Source organism: Chelonoidis abingdonii, chromosome 17 (assembly GCF_003597395.2).
Source record: "Chelonoidis abingdonii isolate Lonesome George chromosome 17, CheloAbing_2.0, whole genome shotgun sequence".
Classification (NCBI taxonomy): domain Eukaryota; kingdom Metazoa; phylum Chordata; order Testudines; family Testudinidae; genus Chelonoidis; species Chelonoidis abingdonii.
In genome coordinates, this window is record NC_133785.1 from 37,095,798 (window position 1) to 37,108,138 (window position 12,341).

A 12,341-nucleotide genomic window follows, 5' to 3' on the forward strand; every position below is an offset into this window, starting at 1 on the left:
TCAGGTCTTCTGACAGACAGTTTTATCACCTAGTTGGAAATCCTTGTTTTCAATTCTTGCCTTGAAATTCAGTATTAACTTAATATATCTGCTGTAAAGTTCTCACTATCCACCTCATTATAAAGAGCTTCAGAACGAAAATACCCTTCTGCGTTTGGCCAGACCTTTTTTTTTTTTTTTCCCTTCAGTCAAATGTTTCTCAATATCGGCAGTCCAGTCATTTGATGGGTGTCTGTCTGTGACGTTCTGCTGAGTCACAAGCAATGGCAGCTGTTTAATCTGGATGGCTTCTTTCATTGAGCAGCAAAGAATCACAATGATGTTAATTAAAACTAAAGAGCTTATATTGCCCCAGGGAGAGATGGAAAAGATCTCATCTTTGTTCTTCACAAATTTTGATAGTAAACTGAGACATTTCATGGAAAAGTCACATAATTTGTGAAAAACTGCAGCCTAGCAAAACTCTCACAACGTCTGGTTGTTTGGAAACTTCACTAAATGTAGCCAAATCTTACTTTAGAGAAAAACAAGTCATTATTCACTTTGGTTTTTTATTTTAAAAAGCAGCTTAGCTTTTTGTGGGTGGAGGGGAGATTGTGGAAGGAAGACTGCATTATTCTCATTACATCGTTCCTTGGGGAGGAAGGATTATCCCATGATTAGGTGCTAGTCTGGGATTTAAGAGAATCAGGTTCAAGTCCCTGGTCTGTGGGAGACTCCTTGTGGGAATGTCTACACAGCCTGCAGCCCTGAGCCATCAAGCCCAGGTAGACAAAGTCGGGCTAGCGCTGCTGTGCTAAAAATAGCTACATGGCAGCTCAGACTCCAGACGGATCCTAAGTCAGTGGCAAAGCTTCCGTAGCCTCTCAGAGGGCAGGAACCAGCTCATCAGTTCATAGAATATCAGGGTTGAAAGGGGGTCATCTAGTCCAACCCCCTGCTCAAATCAGGACCAATCACCAGACAGATTTTTATCCCAGTTCCCTAAATAGCCCCCTCCAGGATTGAATTCACAACCCTGGGTTTAGCAGGCCAATGCTCAAACCACTGAGCTATCCCTCACCCAGGTTGACCAGTGGGGATAGTAACGGCATCCTACCTCTGCAGGGGGTTGTGAGGGTGAGTACACTGACGACTGTGAAGTGCGGCAGGCCATGTCAATACCACAGAGAGACGGAAACGTTTATTTTTGCTGAAGTTCCGTGTCTAGTCATTTCTGGTATTTCTTTTTATGAGTTTTAGTCCTTAAAGCCAGAAGGGATCATTATGCACATCCATTCGGAGCCTCCTGGATGATGCAGGCCAGAGAATCTCACTCAGTAATTCCTGCATCAAACTCATTGCTACAGCTGGAGCTGGTTCCTGTGTCATTTTAAACCTTTAGGAGGTCTGCGGGTGACTCTCGTGCCCATCCAGTGGGCTGGCTTTTTATGTCCTTATAATTGTGCCCATCTAGTTCCAGGTCCACTGGTAGGGTTTTGAAAATATCCAGCGCTTGCCCCTGCTCTTTCACCCCAGTTTGGGGAATCTTAGTGCTGGAAATCCTTGATTTGTTACCCTCAGCAGTCACCACCGCTCTGGTCTTTTGTATGCCTCGTTTTGCTTAATTATTCACACACACGCACCTCGTACACTCCATAAAAATACATCCACCCACTCACACATTCTGTCTCACACATACAGTCAGCCCCTCATTCAGGACACAAAATTTATTCATCCCGAGATGCAACTGTGTGCGTGTTATATTTAGGATGTTTTAATGGCAGCTATAGAAATATTTAAAAAGCAGGTGAGCTTTTACACCCAAACAAGGATGGTTAGCCCGTGCTTATCCTAATTGAAAGCATAAGCTTCATGGAAGATCTCAGCTGTGAGCCTTCCAGATGGGCTGTATTATGGTACCGGTGTAAGAGGGTCTCTCTCTATCCAGCTGGGAATTGCTCAGTCTGAAAAGTTGAACTTGAAACTCATGGAACTCCTGTATCCTTTGCCAGCTATGGCTGACATACAGGCTTATGCGTTCTGTTTTATAAAGGGCAGCAGAGAAGTAGCAAGTGTTTTGGGTCTTGTAATTGGCAGATATCTGGAAACATACCACAGCCTCCAGATTATCAACATGATCTTTAAATGTGAGCTTTGAAGAGGATAGAACATAAGAAAATTATCCAATGGACTGTTGGCATCCTGAAAGGCAGGACTGCCCCTTGGTCAAAGCCTTTTTTAGGGCTGTACCCAGACTACACAAGCTCTGCAACCCATGGACTTGGCCTGGAATCCTCTTCAGTGTCAGGGCCCGTTGGGAGGGAGAAAAAAGATCTACACATCCAGACACCAGCAGCAAAAGCAGAGTGGAAAACCTGCAGAGTGGTGCCCCCTTCAGTGGCTTGGGACCCTACTCTTGCATCATGCCCTACAAATGGAGGAGCCATCCCTGCCATTTGTCATGTAAGCTGGTTAAAAAAGCCAAGTAAAGGATAAACATCCCCATCCCCTGACTCACAGAGAGTGAGTTCAGATAGAAAGATACATTATTGTGCACTTACATGTGGCTTTTGCTGCAGCGGTTTTCATACTCCGACAGTTCTTCTTTCCTGGAATTGGTTGCAAAATCTCTGAGGCAGAAGCTGTTGAAATGGAAGCTGCACACATTGAAGCTATTTGTGGCATGTTGGTCAGTTCCTGCCACTATTTTTTTTGATTAAATTTTAATTTAAATAGGGCTGTCGAGCGATTAACAAAACTCATTGTGATTACTCGCATTGTTAAACAATAATAAATACCATTTATTTAAATATTTTTGGATGTTTTCTTCATTTTCAAATATATTGGTTTAATGACAACACAGAATACAAAGTGTACAGTGCTCACTTTGTTTCTTTTTATTACAAATATTTGCACTGTAAAAAACAAAAGAAATAGTATTTTTCTAATTCACCTAATACAAGTAGTGTAATGCAATCTCTTTATCATGACAGTTGAACTTACAAATGTAGAATTATGTACAAAAAATAACTGCATTGAAAAAGAAAACAATGTAAAACTTTAGAGCCTACAATTCCACTCAGTCCTATTTCACCCAATTACTCAGACAAACAAACTTGGTTACAATTTGCAAGAGATAATGCCACCTGCTTCTTGTTTACAATGTCACCTGAAAGTGACAACAGGCAGGGGCGGCTCCAGGCCCCAGCACGCCAAGCGCGTGCTTGGGGCGGCAAGCCATGGCGGGTGCTCTGCCGGTCGCCGTGAGGGTGGCAGGCAGGCTGCCTTCAGTGGCTTGCCTGCAGAGGGTCCGCTGGTCCCGCGGCTTCGGCGGACCTCCCACAGGCAAGAAATACAAAAAAGGTATAAACATTAAGTGCTAATTTTACTGAACTTCTTGGCTTTTCATGATACATTTAATGTCTATTATATGTGCCACAAAGCCGTGGGACCAGTGGACCCTCCGCAGGCAGGAGGTCCGCCGAAGCCGCGGGACCAGCAGACCCTCCGCAGGCAAGCCGGCGAAGGGAGCCTGCCTGCCGTGCTTGGGGCGGCAAAATGCCTAAAGCCACCCCTGCAACAGATATTTGCATGGCACTGTTGTAGCCGGTGTCACAAGATATTTACGTGCCAGATGTGCTAAAGATTCATATGTCCCTTTATCTTCAACCACCATTCCATAGGACATGGTCATGCTGTTGCCCGGTTCTGCTCGATAGGATCAAGCAGTGTGGACCAACGCTGTTCATTCCTTATCTCGAAGTCAGATGCCACAGCAGAAGGTTGATTTCTTTTTTGGTGGTTCAGTTCTGTAGTTTCTGCATCTGATGTGCTCTTTTTAGACTTCTGAAAGGTTGCTCACCCACCTCGTCCCTCAGATTTTGGAAGGCACTTGAGATTCTTAAACCTTGGGTCAAGTGCTGTAGCTGTTTTTAGGAATCTCACATTAGTATATTCTTTGCATTTTGTCAAATCTGCTGTGAAGTGTTCTTAAAAAAACATTGTGCTGGGTAGTCATCCGAGACTGCTGTCACATGAAATATATGGCAGAATGTGGTAAAACAGAGCAGGAGACATACTATTCTCCTCCAGGATTCAGTCACAATTTAATTTAATGCGTTATTTTTAATAAGCATCATCAGCATGGAAGCATGTCCTCTGAATGGTGGCCGAAGCATGAAGGGGCATACGAATGTTTAGCATTCTGGCATATAAATTACCTTGCAATGTCGGCTACAAAAATGCCATGCGAACTCCGTTTCTCACTTCAGGTGACTTGTAAATAAGAAGCAGGCAGCAGCATCTTCTGTAATGTAAACAACTGTTTGTCTTAGCGATTGGCTTGAACAACAAGTAGGACTGAGTGGACTTGTAGGCTCTAAAGTTTTACATTGTTTTATTTTTGAGTGCACTTATGTAACAAAAAAATCTACATTTGTAAGTTGCACTTAAATGATAAAGAGATTGCACCACAGTACTTATATGAGGTGAATTGAAAACTACTGTTTCTTTTGTTTATTAGTTTTACAGTGCAAATATTTGTAATAAAAATAATATAAAGTGAGCACTGTACACTTTGTATTCTGTGCTGTAATAGAAATCGAAATATTTGAAAATGTAGAAAAACATCCAAAAAGATTTAATAAATTTCAATTGATATTCTATAGTTTAACAATGAAATTAATCACAATTAATTTTTTTTAATCGCAGTTAATTTTTAGAGTTAATCCTGTCAGTTAACTGTGATTAATTGACAGCCCTAATTTAAATGTCATTTAAATTTTTGAGTGAGCTTAATCCCTGCTTGACAGTCCTGAACTCCTCTCTCTGTGCGCCGAGGGCAGTCGCAGTGCAGACCTACAGGGACCTCCTCGTCCACATGCCTCGGTGCTGTATTGGACGGGGAGTATTTGGGTGCCCTGGCTGACTGGCCTGGATCTGCCAGCAAGGGCTCCAGTGGTTTTGGATTTCCTTAGTATGCGGACCGTTGTTTACTTTGAACTGGAATGAAGCCACCAAGTTGTCATGCTGTGGTAACAACTTTTGGCTACTAGGTTTGCATTGATTCCACTGCCAATCCCATGAGCCATCCATTCACCCCAAAAACCTGTTCACAAAAATACATTCCCCTGTCCTATTTCCAGTCACGTTAGCCAGCCGGCCTCCAGGACTTCTGTGTGCACCCAGCTCCACACCCCCACCCCACTTGCTTGTCTAAGTACAACCACCTCAGTGACCTAAGAGCTGTGCAGCTGAGGATACCTGCCTTAGCTACATATATTAAAATCTGACTCATGTGTCATGAGAGTTGAGAACAAGGCCCTGCTCATTGGCAGCATTAAGCCCCCAGAGAAATAATGAAGTGAATATATTTCTGTTGGCCTTTTCCAGAATCCCTGTACCTCCCCCTGCTCATGGAGAAAAAGGAGAAGGAGAACTCCCACACCATCATCTGCTGCAATTTGTGCCTTAGCGACAGTAAAGCCACCTCTCTTGGTTATTTGTTTGGGTTTTTTTAAAACCACCATTACTTATAGATTGAAACAGGAAATATATCACTTTAGCATCTTTTTTTCAATCAGCATCAAGTTATACTAATGTTATCTTTAGATATTATTGTATGTATTAAACATCAACATTAGTCTAAAGTCTAGTTTTTTTCCTTTACAGGTGAAGGCAGCTTCCAAATACGTCGATGTACCTGTAAGCACAATTTAAACATTGCCTTCTGTCTTAATAATTTGCATTGTGTTTTGGTTTTACTGCATATGTAACAACCCCTCAGTGTGGGTTGTCAGCTGCTATTGAACCTAGGACTTCCAGTGTGATAAGTGTAGGATTCTAACACTTGAGCTGAAAGGAGGACCTGCGGTAGCTGGTGTCAATATTAAACATTTATCATATGGAGACCTGCAACTGGGCAGGGATACGTAACTAATGGACTTCACATAATATCAGGTAGGTACCGTATTTACACAAGGGACTTGGGTCACTCCAAAAAATTAGTAACAGTACCTTCTGTAATTTTTTTGTGTTCTATAATTTTTTTCATTGAAACTTGCCTATATAAGATAGAGTATAATTTCAGAGAGAAAAGTCTAGAACATGTTAGAGCTGAGCCAAAATATATCTAACACACTTGCTAGCCTGTTTTATTTTTATTCTTCTAATTGCTGGCATATTTTACTCTTTCAGAAAATGCTTTTAGTTTTAACTTTAGGGAAATGGTGGTAAGTTAGCAGTGTGTGTATATGGGAAACAGTGTTGAAAATAAAAAATAACCAAATTTGCTCACGTTTGCAGTTATTAAAGAAAAATTGTACATTGGCTCCTCTAATTAGAGCTTAACACATAACGAAGAGAGCCCTTCAAGTTCTTAGATAAAGCACTTAAGTTGCCAGAAATTTACATTTAAATTGAGTTTAAGTGCAGTATATGAATGCTAGTTGGAGTTAGGGATTACTGCTGATAAACGAGGTTACATTTACAGACAGACCTTGTGCTGAGTATTTACAAATAAAAACAAGTAGAGAGGAGTCACATCTTACGCAGGGATTAGGTTCTGAAGCCAGCACGTAAGGCGAAAATCACATATAGTCAAATGCTCATTGAGTGGAATGGCGGGCGGAATTGCCTGCACTACAGGTACAGTATTTAAATTGTTATTTTTCTCTTTTTTTTTTTGTTTTGCCAAGCGCATATTGTTAAAATCGCATAAGTTAAATGTGCCTATGATGCGACTCCACTGTAGACTTAAATACATCAGTCCAAATTCTGCACTCAGGCACACCAGTGTAAATTGAGATAACACCACATACATGCAGCCTTGAAAACGTTCCAGGTTAGCTAGACAGGGTTACTTCAGTGTGTGTGTGACACACACCACTTACTAAGGAGGTGATACCCATGCGATAAATTGCGAGTAATGTGATAAATTTGTCATGCACCTAGAACTTACCCTAACATCCCAACCCTCTGAGAATCTTCAAACAGCCATTTTTTAAAAAATCAGCCTGACAGAGGGTATGTCTGGGGGTGTGATTCCCAGCTCAAGGAGACAAACTTGCATAGGCATGGATCGAGCTAGCGCACTAAAAACCAAATGTAGCTATGCTCGCCACCCGAAGTACGCACCTCAAGTCTCTGGTGAGCACACCCTCAGGAGAACTAGCTCCTCCTGCGTCTCACACTGCTGCAGCTGCCTTCTAGTTTGAGGGTACTAGCTCAGTCTGAACTAATGTGAGTAAGGCATCCTCCGCTCCAAGTGTAGATAATCCCAGATAAGCGTTTCCATCTCCTTACCCCAGATGTGGAATTTCCCTCCCGAAGTACACCTGCCTTGGGTCCAGTATGGGCAAGATTCAGTCCCGGACAAGTAAGAGCTTTTCTCTGCATAAAAACGTCCTGGCTTTAACGTTTGTATGTCATGGCCCTTGAGGGACAGAAGTGGGCCATTTATAACACTGGGAAGGGGAAGCTTTTAGCCTCCCAGTGGGACTCAGCAGTCACATGCCTGTAAAAGAGCTTGAGATGTCCGACCTTAAAAACGTCTAGGCTTCTAAGTTACTGAGGCACATTTGACAATTTCAGCAGCTAGTTCTTCAGATACAGAAAAGCTCTTCCCTTGGAGCTCTGCCCGTGAGTACAGCGTTCCGAGATTACAAGAAAGAGTCCCAGTACAACAGTATATAACTCGCAAACATTTCCAAACTAGATTTTCCTGTAAAATAAACGATGGTGTCATGTCGTATCAAGGGTTTCTTGGCATTCCTTTGAGATGCCTTGCACAATGCTCATGGCTTATCCCATGTGAGCAGTTCACTCCAACCTCATTCTAATAAAACCTTTACCCCCCACCATCAGTGGCTACGCACACACATACCCCACATGTCCACCAATATACTCATGACCACATATTTGGGGGTGTTATCTGGACTCTGTTTTGTTTCAATTTTATGATCACTCACTAAATATTACAACTTTGTGACATATAACAGTTGTTGTTACTGATCCCCAGGACACCCTCTCCCCAAGGCTTTAATTTTGAATTCCTTTACCCACTTGTCCGATTTAAGATTTGTCCACAGCAAGACAGTGCTGTAGTCCATAGTTCAACGTGTAATTAAGATAGCTGTGAAGAGACTTTCTCTTTCCAGATCAGAAAATTAAGAGGCAAAATACTCCTTGAAAAGTTAAACAGTCCAGTTGTGTTGTCAAGGCAGAGAATGGAAAAGAAATATCAGAGCTACAACACGTCTTACAACACTGTCATTAATCAAGTATCAGAGGGGTCGCCGTGTTAGTCTGGATCTGTAAAAGCAGCGAAGAATCCTGTGGCACCTTATAGACTAACAGACGTTTTGGAGTATGAGCTTTCGTGGGTGAATACCCACTTCGTCACATGCATCTGACGAAGTGGGTATTCGCCCACGAAAGCTCATGCTCCAAAACGTCTGTTAGTCTATAAGGTGCCACAGGATTCTTTGCTGCTTTTACTGTCATTAATGTGCATTTTATGTGATTCTATAGCAAAGCCAGCATCACTTGGAGAGGACTGAGCTGTTCAGGAGGCATAAGGAAATAGATTTAAAATAGCCCTTTATCCATAGAAGTTTGGCTGATGTATACTAACTTGTTTTGTGTGAAACGAGATGACACAATATATCTGCATGGAAATGTCAAAGAACAATATCCAACTCTTTGAGAAGAGTTCTCCGTGAATATAGGCTTCCACTTGTATCACAATGTTTCCTGAAGCCTGGAATCCATCATTTAGTTCATATGGGCAGATTCTACTCACACACCGGTTTAATACTGGTGAAACACCATTAACTTAGACCAGGGGTCAGCAACCTTTCAACTAAACTATTGTTGTATGTAAAGTAAGTAAGGTTTTTTAAATGTTTTTTTTAAATGTTTAATAAGCTTCATTTAAAATTAAATTAAACTGCAGAGTCCCCTGGGCCAGTGGCCAGGACCTGGCCAGCGTGAGTGCCACTGAAAATGAGCTTGTGTGCCGCCTTCAGCATGCGTGTCATAGGTTGCCTACCCCTGACTTAGATGGAGCTAGCCTTCCTTTTCACCAGTGTAAGCGAAAGCAGCATCCACAGTAGCAGTGAGACACAATATCTCCAGGTGAAGTGCAGAGAAAACCACATTTGATTATGGGTTCCTTCTCTAGGGAAAACAGAAGATACGTGTTATTGAGCAGATAAGCCATCACTTACATCTAATTTCAGAAACTTGTTTTGTATCAAAAAACTGCAACTATTATAGTGCCACCATGAAACTGGCACAATCAGCATGCTGAACATTGCTTCAAAGTATAACACTTGACTACTGCCGCATTTGTATTGTCCTCATTGGTTTTCAAATTAATACCTTGTCATTGTTTCAGTAGGTGTTAAGAAATGTTACTGGCATCCCAAGGGCCAAGCATTGGCCCTTTGCTTGATAATTGTTTGCTTTGTATTAAAAAACTCCTTTCCCACTGCTTTCCAAACGGTCCTCATTTTCACCCAGGAAATTACACAGAAGTGTTAACTAACTTCAATTTACAGTGGCTGACAATCACATCTTAGAGAGAACCGATACTTTGTGATCTGAGGTAAATCACAGTAATGAAAACTAATGACACTCGTTATTAACAAACTTACAATGTGCCATGGAAATTTAAGGTTCTGTGGCAGGTCTTGTAATGATTCATGTTACAGTATTTTAATGGGTTTCCTTTGAGATCAGTTTGATTTCAACATATCAAGTGGTGTGAACTCAGTGGGTTTTTTAGTATATTTCTCCCTCTCCATCTACTTCAGTTACCGTCTCCTTTAAAGAAAATATCAGAAGTATCACTGCCTTTCACAAATCTAATGTACTTATAAGTTAAGGTTTAAAACCAATGAACATATATGTCGATATGTACAGACATAACTTAGCTATAGGTATCCTAGAAATGTAGTGCTGATTTAGACATGGTGGGAAATTAGCTGATGATTTAACTAGTTTATTTTAAAATATACATCCATGTTCAAGCTAAAGTTTAAGTTCTAAACAACAAAGAAATGTGATTTTGGTGTGAATAATAAAATGTTCATTGCTTACTACACACATTCTTACACCTTAGGAGAAGAAACAAGAGACTAGCGCTGGGTGTTAGCTTTCTAACTTCGTATAACAGAGGGCTTGTATATAGAAAGTGACACTTAAAAACCACAGCGTGATTTGTTGTTTCATTAGTTAGGTCAACAATACCAAACATAGCACGAGAACTTCCTGGCATCAGTGTGTCAAGGAAAGGCTTTATTCATCCAAGTAGCTTCCCTCTAGGCAAAAAAAGCAAGTGAGATAGTGTGTTTACATGATCTTGTGCTGCACAAGCTGCATAGACAGAGTGGCTCGTTGGCTTTGCGGCATACAAAGCAGCCCGCCGTGGTCTCAGTTTCTGGCACTCAAGTGTACTGTAGGTATCAACGGGGAGTGTGGTGCAAAGCAACAGTTTAAGGAGAAAAGGGAGCTTGAGGAGAGGAACAACAGCAACAGGACTACATAAAGAAGCTGCCTTATATGAAGATGTTCATGTTTTTCCTTTCTCTCTCTTCTTTTCTTCCATACAGAAGCCGGGGATGGATGTTGCTGATGCCTATGTGACATTTGTTCGCCACTCTCAGGATGTCTTGCGTGATAAGGTCAATGAGGAGATGTATATAGAAAGGTTATTTGATGTAAGTAAATGCCTTCTCCTCCTTGGAAACCAAGCAGGAGACTCCCCCAAAATGTGACAAAATAAGACAGGAAGATAAGTCACATTTTGAGAAAATTGATTGGTTATAGATTACAAAACAAAAAATCTTTCCTTTCCTTCTGACTAAGGCTCTTATCTGCTGTCTGCCTGCTCTAACTCTGTACTCTGACCTACTGTGTCCTGGTCTTTATGTGTGTGGTTTGTAAGATAACAGCATCTTTTAAGCCAGTACTTACTATGTTAAGTTTGTGAGAAATCTTCCTAAAGAGGAACATCTTGGTCATTGTTCTTATCATTAAAATCCGAGCCAATTTTATGGCAGATGTGTTAGTCGGGGACCATCTCTTTGGTATGTTAATTAATTGTTTCTGACTGCCCAGCACTCAGAACTTGAAAAGGAACTGTGCTACGTATTTATATTTTTTAAAAAGGACAAAAGATAGCTGATAAAATCCCTATTTTTATACTCAGAAGGACTATGTTGTGGTGTCTAGCACCAGATGTAAAAGCTGTAATATGATCTCCCTGGGGGAAATGGGGTGGTTGCTCTAGTCAAAAGGACACAGATTTTCAGGAGTTCTGCCCCTTCCCACCCTGCCCCCTGCACCAAATTAATTGATAACATGTACAAGAGAACATTGACCTTGATGCCCAGCAGCCTACATTTATTTTAAATATGAATGCATGTTAACTGATGTACCTGTCTTCCTCTGTTGCTTTTGTTGTGTGACACACTTTCTGTCCTTGTAGCTATTGTTCACTGAAGGTTTTATGTTTATGGCAAGCACTTAACATTAGTGTTTCAGTCACTTCTAGGATCTTTGTTTATATATTGATTTCTGTGACTGTGTGAAACAGCTTACATTCAAACTTTCTTTTCTTTCACCTGTCAGCAACATCATTTTGCAGTCTTCTGGCTCTAGAATGTTAATAACTTTATATGCTTTGTTTACTTACTCATTTGCTTCCACAGTGTGTAGGGAAGGCTTTTTTTCCCCCCAATCAAATGCCTTCTTTACTTGATATTCTTCTTTCTTCACATCACCTTTCCCTTAGAAACCTCTTCTTACTTTATAATTCCCACTCTTTCTTTCACTGATATCCTATCAGATTAAAATGGAACTTATCTCTCATGTCAAATGTTTTATCACATTATATCAAGTGGCATGAATTAGAGTCAAATAATCTTCCTGTGTACATCTACTAGCATGGCCCGTATCCACTGAGAATGCCTCATTCATGCATAGAGCACACTAGTGACTCCTTAATGCTCTGTGCGTGCTCACTCTTCCAACAATTTAAAGCACAGAATGCCAGATATAAATCACCCATCCAGTAAGCACTGGAAAAAGGACATAGTCACTTCTATTTTGCAGCAGGTCAACTAGTGCATTGCACATCTATGTTGAATTTTATTCCATAAGCAGTAAATGTTCAGAGATCAGCTGGGTTGTTCTTTTCAATGCCTTAGTTGCCTTTCCTTTGATCAGTTTCTTAAGATTCACTAGCGTGACCAGATGTCCCGATTTTATAGAGACAGTCCCAATTTTGGGGTCTTTTTCTTATATAGGCTCTTATTACCCCACCCCCGTCCCGATGTTTCACATTTGCTGTCTGG

The 12,341-nt window shown here is 41.1% G+C and overlaps 1 protein-coding gene across 10 annotated transcripts in view; it reads left to right on the forward strand.

The window, feature by feature from the left end:
- CADPS (calcium dependent secretion activator) overlaps window positions 1-12,341 on the forward strand; it is a 377,508-nt gene that overhangs the window by 336,229 nt on the left and 28,938 nt on the right. For all 10 annotated transcript variants that reach the window (XM_075073179.1, XM_032781853.2, XM_032781855.2 and 7 more), the window contains 2 exons: window positions 5,653-5,685; window positions 10,596-10,703. In XM_075073179.1, coding sequence (XP_074929280.1) covers window positions 5,653-5,685; window positions 10,596-10,703 — 141 coding nt within the window. The remainder of the gene's footprint in view (window positions 1-5,652; window positions 5,686-10,595; window positions 10,704-12,341) is intronic.